The sequence below is a fragment of the Scheffersomyces amazonensis genome (assembly GCF_036850825.1).
Source record: "Scheffersomyces amazonensis strain UFMG-HMD-26.3 chromosome Unknown RJT21scaffold_4, whole genome shotgun sequence".
In the NCBI taxonomy this organism is placed as follows: domain Eukaryota; kingdom Fungi; phylum Ascomycota; class Pichiomycetes; order Serinales; family Debaryomycetaceae; genus Scheffersomyces; species Scheffersomyces amazonensis.
Genome location: NW_027042744.1, coordinates 813669 through 838951, shown reverse-complemented (window position 1 = coordinate 838951; position 25283 = coordinate 813669). Strand labels below are relative to the sequence as shown.

Below are 25283 nucleotides of genomic sequence, written 5' to 3'. Positions count from 1 at the left end.
AACAGTACATCAAAGAGGGTCAATATGGAAGTAATGAAATCGTATAGAAGTATTGGCGTAAAGAAGATATATCTATTTTTGTTTCTTTCTTCATAGTTAAGTTCATTATAGGTAAGAATTCACAGTATGGATCCGTTTAATTCAAACGAGAATCCATTCAATGATGACTCTCCAATGCTTCCTGGAGCTGCATTCACTAGTGATAAAGCATCACCTAAACGATTTCAACCATTACAGAGAAGAGATTCTGATGAAGAAGAATTTACCGCTTTCCCCCCAACACCTCAACAAAGACACTCTCCCAATATTTTTACAAGAAGTACTGCTAGAGCTCAAGTAGGTGGAAGAAATACTTTAGGAAATACTCCTCATTTACAATATGAATCTGGGACTACTCCAAGAGCACAATTCACATCAAGAGAATCACCAACTAGACAACGTCAAACTGAAATTACAATCATGGATGATGACAACTTAAGCATTCGAGGATCTCCTAGATCCCAATTCGGAGGTAGTAATATTTCTAGCGAAAGATTCTTAGCTCCACCACAACCTATTTTCTCACCAGAAACGTTTGCCGAAGCAAATGTTCATGAAGATGATCAAGCAACTATTGGAGAAGACAATAACGAATTTGAATACAAGGAGAAACAGTTTGAAGAAAGATCAATTTTCTCAGAAGCAACTGCTTATTCTGGATCTTCTTATGTTTCTAATGATCCTCATACTGAAAGTGAATATTTTGGTGCTTCAATTGATGGAAATCTTATGAACAATATCAACAATGGATTTATTCCAAATAGACAAAAGACTATTACAAAGAGAAAGGTTAGGTTAGTGGGTGGTAAAACAGGGAATTTGGTTTTAGAAAATCCAATTCCAATAGAGTTAAAGAAAGTCATTGCTAGAACTGAATCACCATTCGGAGAATTCACAAATATGACTTATACTGCATGTACTTCAGAACCAGATGATTTCGTAGCTGATGGGTTTACCTTAAGAGCCGCTAAGTATGGAAGAGAAACTGAATTAGTTGTATGTATCACAATGTATAATGAAGATGAATTTGCTTTTGCTAGAACAATGCATGGTGTTATGAAAAATGTTGCACATTTATGTTCAAGAACAAAATCAAAAGTTTGGGGAAAAGATAGTTGGAAGAAAATTCAAGTTATTATAGTTGCAGATGGAAGAAATAAAGTTAATGAATCAGTTTTACAATTATTAACCGCTACCGGTTGTTATCAAGATAATTTAGCAAGACCTTATGTTAACAATAAGAGTGTCCATGCTCATATTTTTGAGTACACAACACAAATCTCTATTGACGAAAATCTTAAATTTAAAGGTGATGAAAAGAATTTGGCCCCAGTTCAAGTTTTATTCTGTCTTAAGGAAAGAAATCAAAAGAAAATTAACTCTCATAGATGGTTATTCAATGCCTTCTGTCCTGTTTTGGATCCTAATGTTATAGTTTTATTGGATGTTGGTACCAAACCTGATAATCATGCTATATATAATTTGTGGAAAGCTTTTGATCGTGATTCTAATGTTGCCGGTGCAGCTGGTGAAATCAAAGCTATGAAGGGTAAGGGATGGATAAATCTTACCAATCCATTAGTGGCTTCCCAGAATTTTGAGTATAAGATGTCCAATATTCTTGATAAACCCTTAGAATCATTATTCGGTTATATCTCGGTCTTGCCAGGAGCTTTATCAGCATATCGTTATATAGCATTGAAAAATCATGAGGATGGAACTGGTCCTTTAGCTGCATATTTCAAAGGTGAAGATTTATTGAATGACCATCATAAAGAAAATGAAAATAATAAAACCAACTTCTTTGAGGCTAATATGTATCTTGCGGAAGATCGTATTTTATGTTGGGAATTAGTTGCTAAGAGGAGTGATAACTGGGTCTTAAAATTTGTCAAGCTGGCCACTGGTGAAACAGATGTTCCTGAAAGTATTCCTGAATTTCTTTCTCAAAGAAGACGTTGGATTAATGGTGCTTTCTTTGCCGCCATGTATTCTTTGCGTCATTCCAATAGAATTTGGGCAACAGATCATTCTTTTGCTAGAAAATTTTGGTTTCATGTCGAGTTTGCTTATCAATTCATATCATTGATTTTCTCATTCTTTTCCTTGAGTAATTTCTATTTAACATTTTATTTCCTTACTGGATCTTTAATCGATAACAAACATATTGGTCACAATGGTGGTTTCTGGATCTTTACGTTGTTTAATTATCTTTGTATTTGTGTTTTAACTTCATTATTCATTGTTTCTATTGGTAATAGACCTCAAGCCTCCAAGAATGTTTTCAAGACTTTAATTATTCTATTAACAATATGTGCATTATATGCTTTGGTTGTGGGTTTCTATTTTGTTTTTAATACTATTTATGAATTCGGTATGGGAGATTCATCAACATATGTTCTCATAAGTATTGTTGTATCATTATTATCAACTTATGGTCTTTATACACTCATGTCGATTTTATATTTGGATCCATGGCATATGCTTACTTGTTCAGTACAATATTTCTTAATGATACCTTCATATACTTGTACTTTACAAATCTTTGCATTTTGTAATACTCATGATGTTTCCTGGGGTACCAAAGGAGATAACAATCCAAAAGAAGATAAAACCAATCAATATATTATTGAAAAAAATGATAATGGTGAGTTTGAAGCCACTGTTGTTGATGTGAATGTAGATGAAGTATATTTGGAAACATTGTACAACATTAGAGCCAGAAGATCAAACAGAAAGGTATTATCTACTCATGCTCCAAAGCCAAATATTGATGGGGAAGATTATGCTAAGGATGTTAGAACTAAAGTTGTCTTAACTTGGATGGTATCCAACTTAGTATTCATCATGACAATGCTTCAAGTATATGATCCTGGTGAAACCAAAAGAAATGCTTACTTAGCCTTTATCTTATGGACAGTTGCTATTTTAGCTATGTTCAGAGCTGCAGGTTCCTTGGGATATCTTATCCAAAATTCAGCCAGATTCTTTGTTGAATCTATAAGCAAATATAAAAACAAAAAACAGGGTTATCTCTCTGCTGGTCATAATCCTTTAAACTAATTATTTATATACTGATACCTTTTTTTATAAATAGAGTAGACAATACAGAATAGTCAAACTTTTTTTTAGCAGCCATTTCTGAACACATGACCTGTGTTTACTATTTTTTCTGTCCTATGTCGCACATCGACTGGCGACATCGCTTTTTCAGTTTTTCAGATGTCTGATCTGTTGATGGCTGTTTACAATAAGTTTCGTGTAATTGCAACATTTAACTTATAGTAGATTAGATAGCACAATGGTAGCATTGGAAAGAAAGAGAAAAGAAGATGGTTCTGGGGAACAAAATGGAACCAAGAGACATAAATCGTTCAATACCGCATCGTTTATCTTACATTCATACTCAAAGTTACCAGACTTAAATGAATTTCCAAAGGGAAAATCAGAACCTTTAGATATCTTTGTTTGGGGGACTGGGTCTATGTGTGAATTAGGTTTAGGACCATCTGCCAAGAACAAGGAAGTTAAAAGACCAAGATTGAACCCATACTTATCCAGTGAAAAATTAGGAGATACTAAGATTGTTGATTTTTCAGTTGGTGGAATGCACGTTTTAGCATTAGATGGTAAAAATAACTTATGGTCATGGGGTACAAATGATAGTGGTGTATTAGGAAGAGATACTTCTAAAGCCAAGGAAGTTTTAAAAGATATGGATGCAGCAGATGAAAGTGACGATGAAGATGGAGATTTAAACGAAGAAGAATCTACTCCAAGTTTAGTAGAAAATTTACCAAAAGTTAAGGGCGCTAAGATTGTACAAATTGCAGCTACTGATAATTTGAGTGTTGTATTATATTCTAATGGTGATGTATATGCTTGGGGAACTTTCCGTTGTAATGAAGGTTTATTAGGATTTTTGAGAGAAGAAATTAAATTACAAGCCAGTCCTCTTAAGATCAAAGAATTAAAATCCATCGTTCAGTTAGCAGCTGGTAAAGATCATTTATTGGCTTTAGATTCTAAAGGTATTGTTTATGCATGGGGTAATGGTCAACAATTTCAACTTGGTCGTCGTGTCCTTGAAAGACATCGTTTACGTAGTTTAGAACCACAACAATTTGGTTTATATAATATAAAGTATATAGCTAGTGGTGATTTCCATTGTTTTGCTATTGATCATGATGATCAAGTATTTGCTTGGGGTTTAAATCAATATGGTCAATGTGCCCTTACTGATGTTAATGGTGAATTAGAAGATGGTTCATTAATCACCAAACCTACCTTGATTCCAGCTCTTTCAAACAAAAATATTGTTAAGCTTGTTGCTGGAGAACATCATTCCTTAGCCTTAACTAGAGATGGGGACGTTTTTTCATGGGGTAGATATGATATGAAAGAAGTTGGTATACCTAAGGATAAATTGCCTGAGGCAACTTTTAAAGATGCTCATGGAAATCCTAGATCGGTTCCTGTTCCAACCAAACTTATCTTTGGTTCAGGTAAAACTGACGTTAAAATCAAAGACATCGGTACTGGGTCTCATCATTCATTTGCTGTAACTACTGATGGATTTGTCTATGCATGGGGTTTTGCTGATACCTATGCTCCAGGTTTAGGACCTTTAGATGAAGATGTAGAAAAACCAACTAGAATTGTTAATACCGCCACTAAATCCTACGATATAAAACTTATCGATGCTGGTGGTCAATTTTCAGTTAGTGGAGGTACTAAAATAGAGGATGAAGATGCTGCTGAAGACAGAGCTGATAAATATGAAGACATTGATGAATAGAAAAGTTTATAGGTTTACCTTTGTACAATTAATATATGCTTGTATTTGAATTTGAACTTTTTCGCAGTAATTTCCGATAAACTTATTAGCGCTTGCTCTAACGTAATCTATCATATATTACCTTAAAATTCATAAACAATAATATTACTATAATTACTGTATAAAATGGATTAGTATCTCGGAATTATGATTACCCAAAGTAAAATATACAGCATCTCCTGGGAAAGGAAACTCTAATTTATCATTTAAAAATTTGGCAACTATTAAGGCAAATTAGGCCAATCCACACGACTTTTCAAACAGGAAAAGATTTTCTAGTGGGACGTTCCTGGCCTTAAATACAATCTCCTATGCTTAGTTTCTTAATAACTAGACGTTAGACGTGTTTATAGAGTAACTTATAAGTAACTGGTATCGAAATAGACGTACTGGAAATGTTCCAATCGATACCAAATCAAGGGCAAGCGAATGCGCCTGCTCAAGGGCAACCTAACCAACAAGCAACTTCAACCGACCCGACCAACCCCAGCAATAAAGCGTTAAGTGATGAACAAATTTACCAATGGATATCTGAATTAGTTAGTGGTACTAATAGAGAACGTGCATTATTAGAGTTGGGGAAGAAGAGAGAACAGTATGATGATTTGGCTTTAGTTTTATGGAACTCATTTGGAGTTATGACTGTATTATTAGAAGAAATCACAAGTGTATATCCATATTTAAATCCTCCAACGTTAACAGCTTCTATTTCCAATAGAGTTTGTAATGCTCTTGCATTATTACAATGTGTTGCATCCAATGTTCAAACCAGAGGATTATTTTTGAGTGCTAATCTTCCATTATATTTATATCCATTTTTATCTACCAACGCCAGACAAAGATCATTTGAATATTTAAGACTAACGAGTTTAGGAGTCATAGGTGCTTTAGTAAAGAATGATACTCCAGAAGTAATAAATTTTTTACTTACCACTGAAATTGTTCCTCTTTGTTTGAATATTATGGAAATTTCATCTGAATTGTCCAAAACAGTAGCCATATTTATTTTACAAAAAATCTTACTTGATGATCAAGGTTTGTCATATATTTGTACTACTTATGAAAGATTCCATACTGTGGCAACAGTACTAGCCAAGATGATTGAACAGTTAAGTGCAACTACAAGTAATGCACAAGTTCCTCCTCAAAATTCCAATAGTTCAGGTAGATTATTAAAGCACGTAGTAAGATGTTATATGAGACTCTCAGATAATTTGGAAGCAAGAAAAGCTCTTGGAACTTTACTTCCTGAGCCCTTAAGAGATGGTACATTCTCTATGATATTACAAGATGATGTCCCTACTAAGAGATGTTTAGCACAATTATTAGCCAATATCAATGAAACTCAATGATTTAGATGTCATGCTGCAAGTACGGGTTTGCAGCCATTCCCAACTGTATAATAATGTAAAATGTCCATAGTATGTATTTGATATATATATAGAGAGATCTTTGTATATTAGCAATAAACAAATGTTTCAAAAAGCGCATGAGAATTTCCGGATACGGCAAGCTCATTACCGAGCGATAAAAAGAAAAAAGAAATGCTACATTTGCAGACGGAACAGAGGTTAAATTTACTTATCAGGATATTAAAATTTTTCAATTATACCATCTTAAGTAAAACCTAGGGAAGATGTCAAGCGTTGAAAGATCACACCAGTCACATCAATTCACCCACTCCAATACCAAGAGAAGAGCCTCAGTTGTATTTGGCTCAGTTGGGAAGGGAGGTTTATACATCCCTCAAGATTTTATTGGAGCTGGGACTTCAGATGCAGATGAGTCATTGAGTCCTGCTGTAACTGGAGATGATGAAATATTTGAAGCTAATGAAGCCAATGAAAGACTGGCATTGTTAAGTCCAGGTCCTAAGAATTCTAGATTTCGTCGTAAATCAGAAATAGCTCGTGAATTGTTGCAAGAAGAGAGAGAACTCTTAAAAGATCATAATTTACCAGTTTATGAGGATGAAGAACAATTAATTGATGCATTTGAAGAAGCAGTATTGACTAAAAAGATAGGTGAAACTACTGCCTTAATAGAGTTGAAGGCATTGATCAAATCTTCGATTCCTCTTGTATTAACATTTTTATTACAAAATTCCTTATCAACAGTTTCAGTATTCATGGTGGGACATTTAGGTGCAACTGAGTTGGCTGCTGTATCCATGGGTGCAATGACAGCAAATATAACCGGTTATGCCACTATCCAAGGTATAGCCACTGCATTAGATACTTTATGTCCTCAAGCTTTTGGTGCCGGTAAGTATACCTTAGTCGGTACTTATTTACAGAAATGTTCTGCATTAATTATAGTAGTCATGTTCCCAATCTTAATCATTTGGATGTTTTTTGGTTATGATTTGATTTGTCTTATAGTTCCCGATAAAGATACTGCCAAATTATCGGCTGTTTATTTACAATACATTGCACCAGGTATTCCAGCATATATTTTATTTGAATGTGGAAAGAGATTTTTACAAGCCCAAGGAGTATTTCATATATCAACTTATGTATTATTAATAGCTGCTCCTTCCAATTTAATAATGAACTGGTTATTGGTTCAATTGTTTGGATACCTTGGTGCTCCAATGGCAGTTGCTATAAATTACTGGTTAATGGCTATTGGATTATATATTTCTACAATATATTTTGTTAAACCTGAAGATACTCCAACTGGCCATCATCCATTGATTTGTTGGGGAGGATTGGATCTTAAAGAAGCTTTCAGTAATTGGGGAAAATTAGTTAATTTAGCTATTCCAGGTTTAGTTATGTTGGAAGCAGAATTTCTTGCATTTGAAATATTAACTTTAATTGCTTCATACTTGGGAACTGTTGCTCTTGCAGCTCAATCTATAGGTGCAACAATGGCATCTTTAACCTATCAAGTCCCATTTGCTCTTGGTATTGCATCATCAACTCGTATTGCTAACTTTTTAGGTGCTGGTCTTGGTGGAGCTGCTAAGAAATCAACTCAAGTGTCATTAGTTTGTGGTCTTGTTGTATCATTAGTAAACTTTTTAGCATTATTTTGCTTCCAGACTCCAATTGCAAAGGCCTTTACTGATGATGAAAACGTTATTAAAACTGTTCAAAATGTTATGTGGTTAATTGCTTTGATGCAAATCTCGGACGCTGTGAATGCAAACTCAGCAGGTTGTCTTAGAGGTCAAGGACAAACTAAGATTGGTGGTATAATCAATTTATTTTCATATTATGTTGTAGGTTTACCATTATCCATATATTTGACATTTTACTCACCAATTAAAGGAACTCTTCATGGTCTTTGGATAGGTAGTTGTGTCGCATTAACCATTATCGGTGGTGTTCAAAGTTATTACGCTGTATTTGCTGATTTTGATCATTTAGTCGATGAAGCTAGTAAAAGAACTAATATAGAAGGAGTTTAAATATACTAATGACATTATAATATATAATATTACTATCTAATATACAAGTATGTATCACTACACTTAAAAGGCATCTACCATAATTCCTTCTTTAGTAGACTCAGAACCAGTCAATCTTGGTTTACCAGCCAATAATTCTCTACGAATTTCTGGTCCAATACCATGATGGAATCTTTGTCTTACAGTCTCTAATAAGAAGTCTCTTTGATCATCGGTTATATCATTCTTATAACGTTGAGCAAATGCTAAGAAAGCCTTATGCCATACGACAGGTAATTCTGGACCTTTTTGATTTCCATTATTTTCAATATCCATAGAATCTTGGAATTGTTGTTGACTTGCATTTCTGAATCTCATAAAGTAAAATACCAACTCATCTAAAGTTTGGTATGGTAAAGCATATTTCTTTTCAATTAAAACTCTAATGAAAACAGTAGTAGCTGGTTTGAAATCTCTTTGTAATAATTGAGTTAAGGCAACTGATGAATGTAAAACTGGAACTGAAACTTTTGTTAAGACAGAAGCAGCAATGGTAGCTTCTCTAACATTACAATAACCATCTACCAATGGTAATAAGAAACCTTTAAAGAATGCAGCAGGCTTATATAATGATTTCTTTAATGCTCTGTAAATATGATAATTTAAGGAATGATCTTCGGAATCCTCTATGGATGATCTAAATCTTTCTAATAAAACAGTTTGAATGAATTTTTGAGCTTCATTAGCTTGTAAATTGGATACAAACAACTTAGTGGCTTCATAGACAGCATGGGGAGTCCAAGCATCAGGATTAGTTACATATAAGACATCTTCCCAATTTCTTAAGGTTGGTAAAACTTTAAATAATTTAGGTAACTTACCATGGGTATAAGTAGATAAGATTTGTCCAATTTTTTCATAGGCAGCAATAACCTTTGGTGGTAATAAAACACCCTCTGCTGGCTTTTGCTTTTCAATTTCCTTTTCTTGAATCTTAGCTAAAATCTTATCGGCTAAGTTTATGGATTGTTCTCCAAGACCACCATTGGATTGGAAATATTTATTATATAATTCAGCATCCTTTTCATCGATTTCTATTTCTTCTTCATCATAGTATTCTTCTTCACCTTCAAAATCAGAATAATCTTCACTTTCATCTTCATCTTCTTCTTCATCTGCTTGTGACACTGGGAAACTAGATCCAAATGATACCCCTTCGTCTCCTTCTTCTTCTTCTTCTGCTTTCAATTCTTCTTGTTGCTCTTTGGCTAACTGCAAAATCTTTCTTGAAGTAGATGCATCTAGATATCCTTCTTCTTCTGCTTCCTTCTGTTGTCTCTTAGATTTAGAATCTTTTGAAGCTTGCGATGACCTTGGATTAGTTCTTAAATTTCCACCTTGAGAAGAGATATCTTTATAAAGAGGATTATGACGAGGTTTACCTCTAGATTCAGACACACTGATCTTACCCATGATCCTATACTGTTATTGATCTGTTTGTGTCTATATTACCTTTACTAAACTAGGCCTACTTACATATATATATATTAAAAATTAAAAAATCGAATTTTCAGTTCTGATATTTTTTTTTTTTCCCCGATGCTCACGAGCTCTGCTCATAACTTATCTTCACAAATAGTGACGAGTATATTAACTCTTCACCAAGTTTATCTCTGATGGGTAAGTACCTGTAACCCTGTTTGAGATCAGTAAGTCTCATCACAAGACCACCGATAAAAGTACCTTTATCACCTTCATTATTTAGTGACAGAGTAGAGTATACACTGAGCTTTATAAATACCATTTCTGATTCTGTAGTTATATTACCTTGGAAAGTTTCATTCCAAATAGGATTAAATCCATTCTCTGATATGGTACATGTATTATAAGTCATTATCTTAGTTTCATCATTTAATGGTGATACTCCAAAGATCTCAATAATGACATACGGATTTATAGCATGATCTTCATCCTTTAATTTAGGGAGTTGATGCGCACTAATCATAGTGATAGAAAACTTATAAGTAGTTGATATCATACTAATAACCAGTTGTCTCATAGATTTTATTAATGGTTTCCGTAAGGAATTAGGCTTTAAAACATATCCTTTCCTCTGAACTCCTTCAAACATTGCTTCATTTAATTGTTGTCCTAAATCATATGTTTGCCAATTGGTTGCAACCATTTGTACTCCTTTACACCAACATCTTAATGGTAAGAAATTACTTGATGATACTCTAAAACCAGATGGGTATACTCTCATTAAATATTTCCTATTATGTTTATCAATAGCAATTCTCTTACTTTCATCCTTTAACATTGATTTTATTGTATTTTCACTAAGTGAGAAACAATGATTGAATGTTTTGGATTCAGGTAATGAAAAGTTCCTAAATTTTATACCTTGAATATAAACTCCTAGAGTACTCAACTCTTCAATAATTTTTGCATGTTTTTTCTTTCTTCTTCCAATAATAAACCCAGTTCCAGAACCATTATCTTCACTTAAAGATGTAGTTGTCGTTGTTGTTGTAGATGATAAGGTTGGTGTAGTAAAACTTCCATCTACTGGTATTAAATCGCTAAATGGACTAGTCTTTTTAACTTTAAGAAGAATCTTATTCTTTAAACGTGCTGGTGATGGTAGAATTCCTCCAATATCAATTCTTTGTAAGATTACAGTATCTCCCAAGATATCCTTTAAGATAGTAACTAATTTCCTCTGATTGTTTGCATTACAATTTATTTCAAGACTAACTATTAATGGGAATGTAGTTGAAACAAAGGCAAAATTTTTTATAGCCTTAATAACGTTAGTAAAGGAAATTGCAACAGTAAAGGTTCTCCCATGATTTACAATAGGTTCACTATCATCATTTTCACCATCCCATACATCTATTTCAACACATCTACAACCTCGTTGTAATGCTTTAATATAACCTTCAACTGATGACTCTCCTCCAACCTGTCTTCCCATCAAGTATGTATTATGAGATGAAGATATGAAATACTCATTTAGAGGATGATTAAAATAGTCAGGTATTTCCTCAAAAATTGATTTTACCGGTTGAGAATATTTAGAAAGTAAATAATTATTGAAATTTTCTGGTAACCAATAGTCCAGACTCTCAGAACCAAATTTCCTAAAGATCTTTTGAAGTTGATCTTCATCTATACTTTCATTTTGAGTAGTTGATACAAAATTTTTAAATAAATCAAACGACATCCTGTGTTGATTTTGACCGCAGATACTATGCCAAATATCTTGAATATCGCTTCTTCTCTTTAAATATGATACAAATAATTTGAATTGATTAAAATTTAAGCCATCTTCAAATACTGATTCATCAGCATTTCGAGTCTTCTTAACTTCATTAAACACTGTTTTTAAGTAAGTTATACTTAAATTTATGTTAAGACGCTTAGAATACTTTAGTATATCATTAAAGGATATGAATTCTCGAACATGATGAATTTTACCATCTTCATTATCTCCACTAGAATTTCTATGTCTACCCATTATAATTTCAATCTTATCTTCATCTATATTATTGGCATCAATAAATAATTCTTTAGCCAAATATTCTCGTAATAATTTTAGATTTTTTATGGCATTAATTAATTTCCTTAAATCATGTTCTGAATCAGCAATAAGATGTAAAGTTTTCAATTTCTTTTTAATTTCGTTGAAATAGATAATAGTAATCCATTGATTTTCAAACTCTTTAGAGATATGTAATTCTTCTCGATAATTTGTTGCTTCTTTCTGATATGAAACGGTTTTAATGTTATCTAAAGAAAATTCATATACTTTTGATTTAGGAGTATGAATTGAACTAGGGACAACTTTATGAAAAGAATTTGAAGCTGAAGTAGTAATGGTTGAAGCTATAGTTGCTGAAGGAAATGAAGCATTCTTCCAAGAGAATATAAAGTTACTAGGATCTATCTTAAGTAATATTCTCTTTTTTGATTTCTGAGATACTTTCAATAATGATAATCCTTCATGTAAAAGAACTTGAGGTACTTTAATATTACCCATACTTCTATAAATAGATGGTTCTAATTCAACTTCATCACCATCAGATAACGCCAAATTATTACCGCCACTATTTCCAAGATGAAGAAACGGAATTGGACTCTTTGAACCCGATGCTCTTCTTATTAAAGAGTTAGTGCGAGATCGAGGTGGTGATATCGGACCCCCAGTAATATCATCTTCAGACTTATTTTTATGAAGAAACTTTCGAAATAAGCTTCTACCTGTTTGTGATGAAGAATCTCCTTGACTATCATTAGTTCTTAAATTAGTAAATAGTGTTGGTAAACTTGACAGTACTGGTGAAGAATTAGATCGATGCTGTAGTATGGTGGCATGAGGAGGACTCTCATTTGATGGGGAAGTTTGATTAGAACTATCACTAGGACTTATGATGGATGTCAATCCTATTTGATGATCTGAACTCATGATACTTATTGATCCCTATATTTGTAACATTATCGCCACTAGCTCGGATGAGTTATAGGTCCTAGAGGCTTAAAGTTACTTATGGCCCCTAAAAGTTCTCGCTACAGGGAATTTTTCAGTCTTGTGAGAGAGCCATGGCAAGACAACCATTTAGTGATGATTATATTATATTATATTATATTATATTATACACAAAGTGGATTACAAATCTATATCAGTTTCTAATCTAACATCCATATGGGCATTATCTAAAAGATATTGTTTAACATCATTGACCTCATACTCTCCTCTATGGAATAAACCAGCTCCTAAAGCTGCATCAATACCACAATCCATTTCAAATACTTCTTTAAAATGATCAGGATTACCGGCACCAGATGATGCAATAACAGGAATAGATACATTGGATTTAATTTGTTGTAAAAGTTCAAGATTGTAACCTTTGTTAGAACCATCATGATCAATGGAATTTAATAAGATTTCACCCGCACCTAAATCTTCACAAGCTTGACATAACTCTAATGCACCTAATTCATGAACTTTTCTACCACCTTGAGATGTTACTTGATAATAACAATATTTCTCTCCATTAGGTCCATATTTGGTAGAATCAGTTATTTCAATTACTTTCATATTAGTATCTTTAGGTGATGATATATATTTTCTTTTTGGATCAACAGAAATTACAACGGCCTGAACTCCAAATGTTGCTGAAATAGTTTCAATTGAACTCTTTCCAGTTTTTTGTTTATTGTTAGCATAATATTGTTCAGCAATAGTAACAGCATCTGTACCTATACTAACTTTATCAGCTCCTGATCTGAAATATAAATCTGCTACTTTAACAGCTGGAACCAATTCACCAGAAATTGGATCAATTAAATCTTTAATCCCTCCTCCAACAGTTAAAGGTACAAAGATTGTTTCAGCTGCCTTAGTTAAAACTTTTAACATAGGTAAATCTTTAATAGGAGAATTTCTAAATGATGTGATATTTAAAAATGTAACTTCATCAGCTCCTTGTCTGTAATATTTAGTAGCTAATTCAACTGGTTTACCTAAATTTCTAACTTTATTTGAACCATCAGAATTAGATTCTCTTACATTATATTGATCACCTTTAGTAACTACTAAATCACCATCATCATTAGATCTAACATCAAGACAAGCAATAATTCTTCTACTTAATCCAGTCAATGTTTTTTCGGATGCTTCATTAATAGTAGTGGTAGTTTCATTAGGAGCAAATTTATCCCCTTGTAAGAAATTTCTAATTACTTTTAAACCAGCAATACCTGATTTTTCAGGATGAAATTGAGTTGCAAAGAAGTTTTTATAGGCTACTGCCGCAATGAATGTTTCTGATCCATAAGTAGTATAAGCAAAGTCCCAACCATTAACACTGGCTTCATCAATAACCTTTTTATTTGCTTCATCTAATACAGCAGCGTATGAATGAACAAAATAAAATTTATTAACTAAATTAACTCCATATAAAGTCTTGGACTTTTCAAGGATTTTATCACCAATTTTAATTTGACTTATATGATTCCAACCTATTTGGGGTACTGATTTCTTCAAACTCTTTGACTTAAATATAGGATCATTTACTTGAAATTTATTAAGGTTAACAGATAATAAGTCTAAACCATTAACTTGGAATTGATTTTCTTCTGATGATTTGAATAATGACTGTAAACCTACACAAATCCCCATCAAGGATCTTCCACTTTTTATATAATTATTGATAGGTTCAACCAAGTTTCTATCACGTAATTCCTTTACGAAATGTCCAAAGTTACCTACACCAGGAAAGATTAATTTTTCAATTTGGGAATCATACTGTTTGAATTCTTCTTCATTTTGAATGAATTTAATGTCATACCCACCAATGTATTTGATAGCATTGGATAAGGATTGTAAGTTCCCACTCTCAACATCAATTATGTATACAGTTTCCATACTCATGGTTATTATAAGGTTGAATGTATTGAATTGGTTATTTGCTCCGTATGTCTCATAGATATTTTTCACATTTTTCACTAAGGAAAAAAAAAGAGTCAACCCAAAAAAAAAAGAGTCACCATTTTTATTAGCAGCCATTCAGTAAGATGCAAAACTACTTGATGCGATGTCTACAGAATACTACAGATATTTAGGAAACAATATTTATTTTAGAGTGTCTATGATACAAAAGTAAAGAAGAGTAGGTAATAAAGAGAAGTAAAGAGTGAAAGGAGAGAAAGATAGAGAGAGAGAGAGAGAGGAAGGTGTTAGAGAATGCTCGAATATAAAGAGCCTAGAAAACACCAGGGTATATATATAATACCCTATTTTTTTGTTTTTTATGTTATTTTTTGTTTTTGTTTTTTGTTTTTATGTTTTGTTTTGTTTTATTATATTTTAGAACCACCATTCAGCAAAAAGTGAAGAATAGAAGTCTTCTTCGACTTGATTGATAACTCTTGAATTACTGAGTTCTTGGTAGTAGTCATCAGAATTAGTATTAGAATTAATATTATTATTTGTATTAGTTTTAATATTAGCAGCAGTAGTAATTTCAGTAGTATCAGGATTAACAAAAGGACCATTAAAATAGCCATCTTCTAATTCTTTTAAAGTTTTTAAATATTCATCACTGTCATCTGAACTACAATCACTATAAATGGAATCAGAGTCATCATCAATATCATTAACCAGATAACATTTGGAAAGGGGACTAGGATATTTTTCTTTTACTGGTTTAATATATGGATCAATTACTGGTATAGTTAAATCAGGGAATTTATGACCATCTAACATTGGTTTTGGCATTCTACCATAATCATACTCTACAAATTCAATTTCATGATCTTCAGGACTAGCATTAATAGAAGGAGAATTGTTTTGAGGTTTCTTAGCTGGATTACCAATAATAGTAGGATATGCAATATAAAATGGGCCTGTTGATGTTCTATAAGGAACTATGATTCTATCCTTATAAGTATCACCACCTGGTAATAAGCTTCTAAAGTGTTCTTGATATCCACGACTATAAAACATATTTTCAATGTGGTAGAATTTGTACATATCCATGACGTTAGTAGCAAAATAATTTATATATCCAACTGAAGAACTTTCAGTAACTTCAAAATCATAAGCAGTTGGATTTGGTTTTGAATATGGATTTATAAATGGTACATAAGATTCATTTGAAATATAGTTGAATTCAGCTTCAGAGTCAGTTTCAGATTCAATGTCAGAATCAGTATCAGTATAAGCATCAGCATTAGTATCATGATTAGTATCATGATTAGTATCAGGATTAGTATCAGCATCAATATTAGTATTAATATGAAGATTAGTAATAATTTCAGTTTCGGTTTCAGTTTCAGTATTGGTATTATTATCAGTATTACCATCAGTATTATAAGTAGTAGTTGAAGAATTGAAATTATGATCTGATACAAAACTCTTATTAATGAATGAAGTAGGCTTTTTACAAATAGTTAAATCATCTGCAGAATTACCATTTTGGTTAGTAGCAGTTGAACCATCAAAGTCAGATATAATTTCTATATCTTTACATGAGTTTGTATCATCATCATCAACAACAATAATAAATGATGAAGTATTTGATTGAGTTTTACATTTAATAAAACTACCAAAGGAAACAACAGAACTAGAACTAGAAGTACTAGTGATTGATCTACTATCAAATTCAGAATTAGATGTACAATCAATATGAGATGTTTGATTAATTGAAGAATAATCAGAAGGAACTGAAGAAGGACTTGAACTATTAGAGAAGACAATAGGTCCACGGGTATAAGAATCAGAATTCGAACTAGAGTCAGTATTTAATGACTTCCATTGCAGTCCATATCTAAATGAATCTCTTAGTCTTACTAGACTAGACCTAAAACTATGTCTTCTCAAAGTGTTAACAGGTTTAGTTCCATCAAGTATGTTAATATCACAAGTATCAGTAGTAGTTGAAGTAGTATTACTTTGATAAATATCAGAGTTAACAATAATATTTGAATGATTAGTAGAAGTAGTGGCAGATGATTTTGATTCAGAAATTATTGAAGATAATGAGTGTCTGAAAGATTTTCTAAAAGAATTATTAGATCTAAATGAACTAAATGAACTAAATGATTTGGGACTACTAGAAGGAGGTTTACTAGTATCATCAGAATTATCATCACCAGAACTTTTAATATAATCAGTTAATCTTTTTCTAATAGATTTTGATTTTGGAATTGGGATTTCAAAATCTTTAAGAGCAGCAGAAGAAGTTCTACCACCACCAATAACAACAACATTAGTATTAGAATTACTAGTTACAGTTGGAGATAAAGGTACAATGTTTTTGGATTCAATTCTATTTTGAATTTCATTAAATCCATTTCTAAATGATAAACGGCGATGATCAGAACCAAATAAAACACCAGAAACTGAAGTACAAGGACGAGGTTTTCCAACCATTTGAGGAATACGAGAGTCATAAAGAGCTTCTCCTTGAGGAGTACCATAAGGAAATGTACCAATTAAAGCACCTTGGAGTCGAGCATTACTTTCATTTCTCATACGTCTAATTGATTCAAAAGTTTCAAATTCAGATTCAGAGTCAGATTCATCAATGATTGAAATTAAAGGAGTTGATTCATCACCACAATTAATAAAACTATCAAGTTTATTTGCACCAATGGCACAAGAACCGACAAGAGCGGTAAAGATTGTTTTCAAAGCTTTGTATTGCATTGAAGGAGGATAATTAAAACGGGGAGTAGTTGTATAAATTTGAATTATAGAAATTATCAATAAGTCAAATTGAAAGTGTGTTGGGTAAGGAGTTTAAAAGGAGGAGGATTTAATGATAATACAAATTGAGAGTTTGCAAAAAGGAATTTGTATGGGTGCAAAAAAATAAAAATTAAAAAATTGTTAGTACACAAAATTGCTCATAATTAAGGAAACTAAATTTATCTAGATTGTTATATATTGATAAGTAATCATCTAAAAAGTTAGGAAGTAATATAATAAACTTTGACCAGCAAAGGGTAAACTACTTATGCGGTTGACGCTGCACTACTACTGACTGTTGAAGAAGGTTTTAACCTTTTTGTACAAGTAATATTAACATGAAAGAATACATTATCTTTCATACTTGACAGAATAGTTTCATCATGATCTTTAAATGTTACACAGTATTCATCCATTTTACCAAACATTTCATATAATTGCATTCCAACATGGGTTAACCAGAAACTATTTAAATCATTTTTATTGTTTAAAACAACAATACCAAATTTCACACTTCCCTTACCAAATAAATAATTAAGTTCATGAAGTAAGACTTCAAGATAATTAGGAATTACATCAAGATAATCTTGAACATCTAAATCCATAAATTTCCATCTACGACTTGAATTTTTTGGTTGATTAGTAAAATTTCGAATAGACTCAGAACCATATTGTAATACAGGAGCTTCAAGAACACCACCTGGTTTCATAATACGATAAAACTCTCGAAGAATTGTTTTAAAATTCAATGGAGTTAATTGAAGACATAAATCTCGACTTTGAATAAAATCAAAAGTTTCATCTGGAATAGTTAATAATGAATCAGAATAAAATTCAAAATTCATTGGCTTATGAGAATAAGCTCCTGATGGATCAGGAATTTCATGACGACGGATTTTTGAATATTTAGGAGAATGATTATCTATATTTTTCAATAATCTTATTAATCGTTTAGGAGTATGAGATTTAAAATCTTGAAAGTTTTCAAAGCCAAGTTTTTGAAAATAGTATGTATACAATTCTGAATCACTAGGTTCAAAATTCTTTTTAATTGTCTTAGGTTCAACTTCCTTATATAGTTCTAATTCACTCATAAGTTTTGCATTTTCAACATAGCTGTGACTTTCAAATACACGAACAAATGGTAAAGTAATTGATAAATACCAAGCATATTGTATACTAAAATAAGTATTATAAAGTAATACTTTAACTGATTCTGGATCATTTTCAGACATCTTTGCTTTATATTTATCAAATAATGAAGTAACTGATCGAGCATTAATTATGAAATTATTAGTTAATTTTGTTAAAATATTGATATGATATTTCTCTAATAAAACGAATTCATATGATATTTTAGCAATTGATTGTAACAATAAACCATACTTAACTGTACTTGAATCATCTTCATCATTTGAAATATCTCCTGATTCTTCTCTTTTTAAAACAAATAATGCATCTGCAATCTTATTAAATAAATCTTTATATCTATAATGAGCTTGTTCAGTTTCAGATAAATTATTTCGATTATAAACTGGAGGTAAATAAAGTAAATAACGAACGTAATTTGAAAAATTAACATGAACTAATTCTTCATGATTTTGCATGGGTCTATTAGCCAATTCCAGATCTTCTAATAATAATTCACGAACAAATTTTCTAGCTCCAGCTAATTCATAAGCAAGAATACTTTCATAAAATCGAATATCATAATGTTGAACCAGTTCATATTGTTTTAATAAATCTTTTGAATTTTTATGACGATTAATGAATTTAAGAATTAAATGATTCCGAACACTACCAAAATTTATGGCATCATTACTATGATGTTCAGATAACATTTCAAGAAAATTATTATATCTAAAGATATGATATGCTGGTGTAATTATTATTGGTTTCATTGCTTCAATTGTATTGAGTTGAGATAAATCAAGTAAAGTTTTAAAAGGTGGAATATCAACTGAATGAACAGAAGAGGCTGCCAGTTGAGTTGGAGAAATTTGTATCAGTTGAGATCGTTGAGATTTTGCATCCGAATTAGATGTTGCAGATGTAAAAGTAGTTGAGAATTTTCGTGAGAATCTAGATGAAGTAGAACCCTTATGAGTAGAAGATGAAGAAGGTCCTCCACTAACACCAGATATTGATCCAGTATTACCTGGTGGAGTACTCATCATAAGACCTGCATTTGAGTGACCTGATGATAAGGAACTATTTCTTCTATACTTAGATTGATTTGAACTAGCAGGTGCTATGCCTGAATTATTACTTGAAGCAGTTGAATAAGTTGAATTTTGTCTAGCTCTTTCACGTTCTCTTTCATTAAGTATGGTTAAATCTGACCAAGAAGGAGCTCTATTAGCATTTATATTAGTTGTATAATAATCATCAAGTTGACGTCTTGTTAGTCCTGGTGATGAAGGGAAATTTGAATTTTGATTTTGTATACCTGGAGCTGTTGGAGGGTTAGCTGCCACATAGGTTGTAGCATATCTTTCTGCTATATAGGAAGGTTCAGGTTGATCAATTGAATGATGAGGATTGGTATAAATATTTGGACTATTTTCATCAATTGGTTTTGAAATTGATGAAGATGTATTGAATGAATTTCCTGAAGATATTATTGAACCAGTATCTGATGGATCTGATATTTTTCGACTTGAAGGTCCTGAATTTGAAGAATTTGGATGAGAATATGAATTTGATTGAGCTTGAAGATATTGTATTTGAGGTGGAGATTGAGATGATGAAGGTAACAGCAGATGAGATGAAGCTCGAGGATGTTGATCATTAAAAGTTTCAGGTATATCAAGAATTGGAGTTTGAGATTGAGGACTTTGAGTTTGGGATTGAGAAGATTGAGATTGAGATTGAGATTGTGCTTGCTGTTGTCTTCTCTCTGATTGGAGTTTCTTCTTTCTCCGTTTCTCTTTCTCTTGATTATGTTTATTAATCTTTTGCTGAGTCTGATACGATACAGCCGGTACCACAAAGAAACTCATAGTGTCTTATAATGAATAGTTTAATTTAGCATTAAGTGATATATGTATAGATCAAGAAAATGTAGTAGATATAGTGATTACTTTTATGTGCATTCAAAAAGGTATCGTTACTATATAACTCAACTCAAAAATGTATGGAACTCAACAAAAAAATTATTTAACAAAGTAATTATATAGTCAATATCTCTTATCACTTATATTCTTAATAACTACACACTGTTCAATTGGCTCTATACTCCAATGCAAAAACGGTGTTAAGTACCTATTTAGGTTTTTAGTCTTTTTTTTCTTCCTCAAAATAAATTTTAATAAATTTTTAGCTCCTTATTGTTTTGGTTTACAGATTTTCTATGTAGCTTACATAAGCATAGAAATTGAGAGATAACAAGAATTTTTCAATAGGTAATTATTCGGCTGAAATGTCGAGTAATTTGATAATTTATTCTTTTAATAGGGGTAGTGCTGGTACCGGGATATGTTAGTATAATAAGATTAATTATTGATTTAATATGAATGTATGACATTGAAATTATTGTATGTAAAGTATTAGGTGTTAAATGATAAGGAAATGACCAGGGAGTTAATCATTCATTAAATACCTGCATGTAGACAATCAAAATCTGATAAATACATTAAAGGCGTCAGTTAGGGAAATGGCTCGAATATCTTCTACACTATGGGGTCGTGCCGAGGAACACCTTAAAACCAGGAGCAGTACACTAAACAAATGATTATTTGTATGTACTTTGCCTCGCATAAAGTCATCGCTCCTGCATACGAGCCGCGCCCTAACAAAATTAGACATCATTTGTGTCAAGTTTTTAAAGATTCTTTATTGTATGGAATTCTGCAAGACCACCTCTTTTAACCACATCTGATGACATTTCCATATTTTGTCATTGTCGATACCGATGATCTCATTTATTTTGTGTCGATCAATGAATTTCATAATTATATATATATATGTAGGAATTCTTAATTCTATTAATGTAGTAAATATTCTTATAACCCCATACTCAATTCAATCAATTAAATTAACTCAATTCAATTACAATTCTTTTAATTGAATTCTAACTATTAAACTTAAACTTACTTAAATCAATTACACACTATAATTATGTACATTGAAACAATTTCAAAGCGAATGGCTGAAGCCACTTCCACTGTCACTTCTAATTCTAAAAGATGGATGATGGTGCCTGTCGTTCATGGTGGTTGGCACAATCATAGATGGTACTTACTTCTTCTTTTAATCATTCCTGTCGTGTTGATGCTTTTAGTATATTGGATCAGAAGAAGAAGATTTAGAAAATTAGCTAAACAAGCACAAAATTCTCCAAACCAACAATATTATGAATCTCAAACTCAACAACAATATATTCCACAAGAACAAAGTGGACCAACAAGTTATATTCCTCCAGCTTTACCTCATGGAACAAATTACTCAAGACCAAGTGTACCACCTCCTCATATCTTAGCTCAAGAAAAAGATGCTTATAATAATGTGGTTCCTCCACCTTATGTGGCTCCTCCTCCAGAAGATGCTCACGTTAAGGATTAAGCCAATATATCCATAATTTAGATTCATCCCTAGCATTGTTGTCATTATTTTTTATTTCTTCCCTATATATTCAATTTATACTTCTTTCTCTGTATTTTATGTCATACTTTTAACTTTCCTAATATGTTTTAATATATTCTAATATATTTTGTCTTACTTAAATGTTGGGTGCAAAAAGTCTATTTAAGGTTTGCTTGTAGAGATAAATATGTACAATATACATTTTACTTTAAATGTATAATATTTGCAACTCGCAGGGTAAGTTTTGATTAGATGACTCCTTAAAAAATAAGGTTAGTTAGAACGCCACTACGGTCCTAGAGAATTTACGAGGCTTAAATAACATAGTATAGAAGTGCGAAATCGATTGAAATTGATTAAAATAACACTATAGTACATTAGTTGTCTTCATCGACTGGAATGGAATGGACGATTATTTAGATGAACACTATATTAGAGAATCTCTGAAATTTGTTTTAGAAAAATATTACAATGAAAAAGATTACAATTTCTTCAATAATCCCAAAGAAGAGAAGAAGTTATTAGCGAATTGGTTACCATGGAAGAATAAATTGTCCCTGAATTTAGTAAATCTTTCAACTCCAGATGATGAGAGTGAATTTGACAAGAAAGAAAAAGTACTTCGTAATAATCGGACAAAATTTGGTTATATTGTATCAAACTTTCATATCATTCCAGCAAGAAGACACTTCAGACTAGATGAAGCTTACACAAGTAGTGAAGAATATATCATTGACTTGAACACGGCCTTTCTTCAAGTTAATGACATGGCAGGAGATGCCATTTACTCTCTAGTAAAACATAGAAGAGACTCGACAGAACGAAATACAATTAGAAGCACTATAACAAATCTCATATTTGTATCTATTTCAATTTGGATTACTTTCCCTAGCTTCAAAGAACCAACTATTACAAATGATACGCCAATTATTTCAAGAAATGATCATTTTAAGAAGTACTGCCAAATTGAACCGAAATTAAAAAAATGTGATGATGACAAGTATATTTTAGAGAACTTGGAACAGGTTTCAATTTCTATCAGCAATTTAAAGAAGATAAGTATCAATAGACCTTATTTCCCCAGAAATTTATTAGTTAACGTGCAAAATATTCTTGAATTTATATCACTAATATATTTGGATCCTATTATTGATTCATGGAGTACTCGTGGTGGCGGTAATATATGGAGTTGTCAAATTGGATATGCAGATTATGCGAATGAATATGCAGACTATGGAGGTTCTCCAGAAATACGCTTTATTCAACTTTTGCAAGAACTGAATAACAAAGGTATACAACGATGGAATTACAAAGTTCCAATGGAAATTAAAATTTCCGGCTTGAAAAATTTATTCACTGAGGGCAAACATCTGGAAAATGACTTAAAACAAGTGATCAATTTATGCGGTTTTCAAATGTTGTACCATGAAACTACCATCGCATTTGTAGTGGATAAGAATTGTGTATTAATTGTTGAAATAGACGAAACGAATTTTGAGCAAGAAGTACATAAAAAATTCACCGAAGATGAGGGTTTTGTCTTTGAAATTAGTTTTATGGTAAGAATGCTAGATCATCAACTTGGTTATTATGGAATTAATACGATCGTACTCACTGTATTGAGTGATGCATTTAAAAAGTTCAATGAAGGTCTGATTGAGAAGAAAAGCTTGAACAGATTAAAAAAATCCTTGGTATTGACTAAGAGCGAGATGAAAATAGAAACAAAGTTTCGAAATCTGTTTGTTCGTGATGTTTGGTTTGGCAAGTTCTCACAATTATTGAAAACTGGAGACCAATATGTCAGCGATATAAATTCCAATTTTAAGATATCTATTCCACAATACAAATTCGCAAAATCACTAAAATATAAAACTGATGAACTTAAAAGGAGCGATTTTGAATATGTACGTACACTACAATCTGTAGGCTTAAATGGAATTGGTTTTTTTTCTGACATTATTAAATTGAAGTACATTTCTGGACCTAACAAGGGTGAAGAAGTAGTTCTAAAGGTCCTTAATCCCGTTTGTTCTCCTAGCTTCTCTAATCAACTTTTCCCCAGAGATAAATTTTTCAACACACTATCATATGTCCTTGCATTATTTCTTTCCGAGTTACGAGCATATTTCATTTTGAATAGTTTTAGTTTTGACTTTTCGAACGATGTGTCAAATTATGTTCCAAAGCTTTTCAAATTTGGATTCATGGATTGGAGCAGCAGCCGCAAAGGTAGTAAAAATTGGTACAAAAACTTACAGGGCTTTTATTTACTTCTAGAGTACATCCCAAATGTGGCGAATGAGATAGATACAGAAGTACTTTTACAGGAAGCCAACATTGCAATCGATGATATACATCTTAAAGGAATTCTTCATGGTGCCATTAAATTTGAAAAAATAGCATATCACAAAATAAAAAAACAAGTATATTTTCTAGGATTTGGACATTCGACAACCAATGGATCTATCAGGCAAGGAATAGAGGAGTTTGAAGAAGCTAAGAAAAAGGAAAAAGAAGAGCTACAGGCTGTCATAAATCCCCACCAAAGTCCGGTATTAAACAATAGTGATACTACACCCGAGCACGTAGTTCTTTCTCCAACGTCTTCAATAGAAGACAATTAGGCTAATTATAATAAATCGCTAATTGTTGCAAAATATTCCAGTAATATACAGGATTTGTCTATGTCGTGTGGTAGCTTAATTCTGACTGAACTCACTGTTCAGCTTATAAGTCAGTAAAATCTTGGAGCCCACCTCAGGTTCAATACCAGGATGATACTAAAGATAGATTTTAGCTAAATACTAGTTTTGCTTTCGTTAAATCGGTTTCTTACTCTATATATTACATAATTCAATCTAGATCTAAATTTATGTGGATGCACAATATGTCTAATTATAGAAAGGTATATTGATAGTCTTTTGTCCGCTTTAACTAACTAATTTTCTATATTTATCATCTTTCTTAATCAATTAATTCCGATCAAAGCCAAGGTGGACCGATTCTAAGTAGGCCACTATGTGCCAGACAACGACCACGCACTTTGAGCAACCATACTGCACACAACCCCACACAAACTACTAAGCCCATGCATTACATCAGGCAAAGGGAAAAAGCAAAAGGAAGAGGGATAACGTAATTTCAGGTAAAGGCTTGGCCTGACTACAAGA

The 25283-nt window shown here is 32.0% G+C and overlaps 11 protein-coding genes across 11 annotated transcripts; 6 read left to right on the top strand and 5 right to left on the bottom strand. All coding sequences in view use genetic code 12, as the record gives it.

The window, feature by feature from the left end:
• The first annotated feature begins 67 nt into the window (after positions 1–67).
• CHS1 (chitin synthase) lies at positions 68–3167 on the top strand. The gene has a single exon (XM_064883255.1). The coding sequence runs from the start codon at positions 127–129 to the stop codon at positions 3100–3102; it is 2976 nt and encodes a 991-aa protein (XP_064737889.1). The 5' UTR covers positions 68–126; the 3' UTR covers positions 3103–3167.
• Positions 3168–3306: 139 nt separating this feature from the next.
• Positions 3307–4885, top strand: RJT21DRAFT_127225 (Ran guanyl-nucleotide exchange factor). The gene has a single exon (XM_064882886.1). The coding sequence runs from the start codon at positions 3341–3343 to the stop codon at positions 4835–4837; it is 1497 nt and encodes a 498-aa protein (XP_064737888.1). The 5' UTR covers positions 3307–3340; the 3' UTR covers positions 4838–4885.
• Positions 4886–5206: 321 nt separating this feature from the next.
• Positions 5207–6365, top strand: RJT21DRAFT_121188 (CCR4-NOT core subunit). Its single transcript, XM_064882014.1, has one exon. The coding sequence runs from the start codon at positions 5272–5274 to the stop codon at positions 6226–6228; it is 957 nt and encodes a 318-aa protein (XP_064737887.1). The 5' UTR covers positions 5207–5271; the 3' UTR covers positions 6229–6365.
• Positions 6366–8325, top strand: RJT21DRAFT_121187 (uncharacterized protein). The gene has a single exon (XM_064882013.1). The coding sequence runs from the start codon at positions 6513–6515 to the stop codon at positions 8289–8291; it is 1779 nt and encodes a 592-aa protein (XP_064737886.1). The 5' UTR covers positions 6366–6512; the 3' UTR covers positions 8292–8325.
• On the bottom strand, positions 8326–9795 carry ENP1 (snoRNA-binding rRNA-processing protein). Its single transcript, XM_064882012.1, has one exon. It carries the CDS (start codon positions 9741–9743, stop codon positions 8355–8357), a length of 1389 nt encoding a protein of 462 aa, XP_064737885.1. The 5' UTR covers positions 9744–9795; the 3' UTR covers positions 8326–8354.
• PLC1 (phosphatidylinositol phospholipase C) lies at positions 9796–12958 on the bottom strand. The gene has a single exon (XM_064882011.1). The coding sequence runs from the start codon at positions 12736–12738 to the stop codon at positions 9874–9876; it is 2865 nt and encodes a 954-aa protein (XP_064737884.1). The 5' UTR covers positions 12739–12958; the 3' UTR covers positions 9796–9873.
• Positions 12898–14739, bottom strand: HIS7 (imidazoleglycerol-phosphate synthase). Its single transcript, XM_064882010.1, has one exon. It carries the CDS (start codon positions 14704–14706, stop codon positions 12940–12942), a length of 1767 nt encoding a protein of 588 aa, XP_064737883.1. The 5' UTR covers positions 14707–14739; the 3' UTR covers positions 12898–12939.
• Positions 14740–14917: 178 nt separating this feature from the next.
• RJT21DRAFT_133026 (uncharacterized protein) lies at positions 14918–17675 on the bottom strand. Its single transcript, XM_064883170.1, has one exon. It carries the CDS (start codon positions 17482–17484, stop codon positions 15142–15144), a length of 2343 nt encoding a protein of 780 aa, XP_064737882.1. The 5' UTR covers positions 17485–17675; the 3' UTR covers positions 14918–15141.
• Position 17676: 1 nt separating this feature from the next.
• On the bottom strand, positions 17677–20829 carry RJT21DRAFT_42184 (uncharacterized protein). The gene has a single exon (XM_064884510.1). The coding sequence runs from the start codon at positions 20526–20528 to the stop codon at positions 17793–17795; it is 2736 nt and encodes a 911-aa protein (XP_064737881.1). The 5' UTR covers positions 20529–20829; the 3' UTR covers positions 17677–17792.
• Positions 20830–21645: 816 nt separating this feature from the next.
• RJT21DRAFT_114707 (uncharacterized protein) lies at positions 21646–22089 on the top strand (the record flags this gene model as incomplete). Its single annotated transcript, XM_064880272.1, has 1 exon — positions 21646–22089. One exon carries the CDS (start codon positions 21646–21648, stop codon positions 22087–22089), a length of 444 nt encoding a protein of 147 aa, XP_064737880.1.
• A 231-nt stretch (positions 22090–22320) lies between these two features.
• RJT21DRAFT_42181 (uncharacterized protein) lies at positions 22321–25069 on the top strand. The gene has a single exon (XM_064884509.1). The coding sequence runs from the start codon at positions 22515–22517 to the stop codon at positions 24735–24737; it is 2223 nt and encodes a 740-aa protein (XP_064737879.1). The 5' UTR covers positions 22321–22514; the 3' UTR covers positions 24738–25069.
• Positions 25070–25283: the final 214 nt, after the last annotated feature.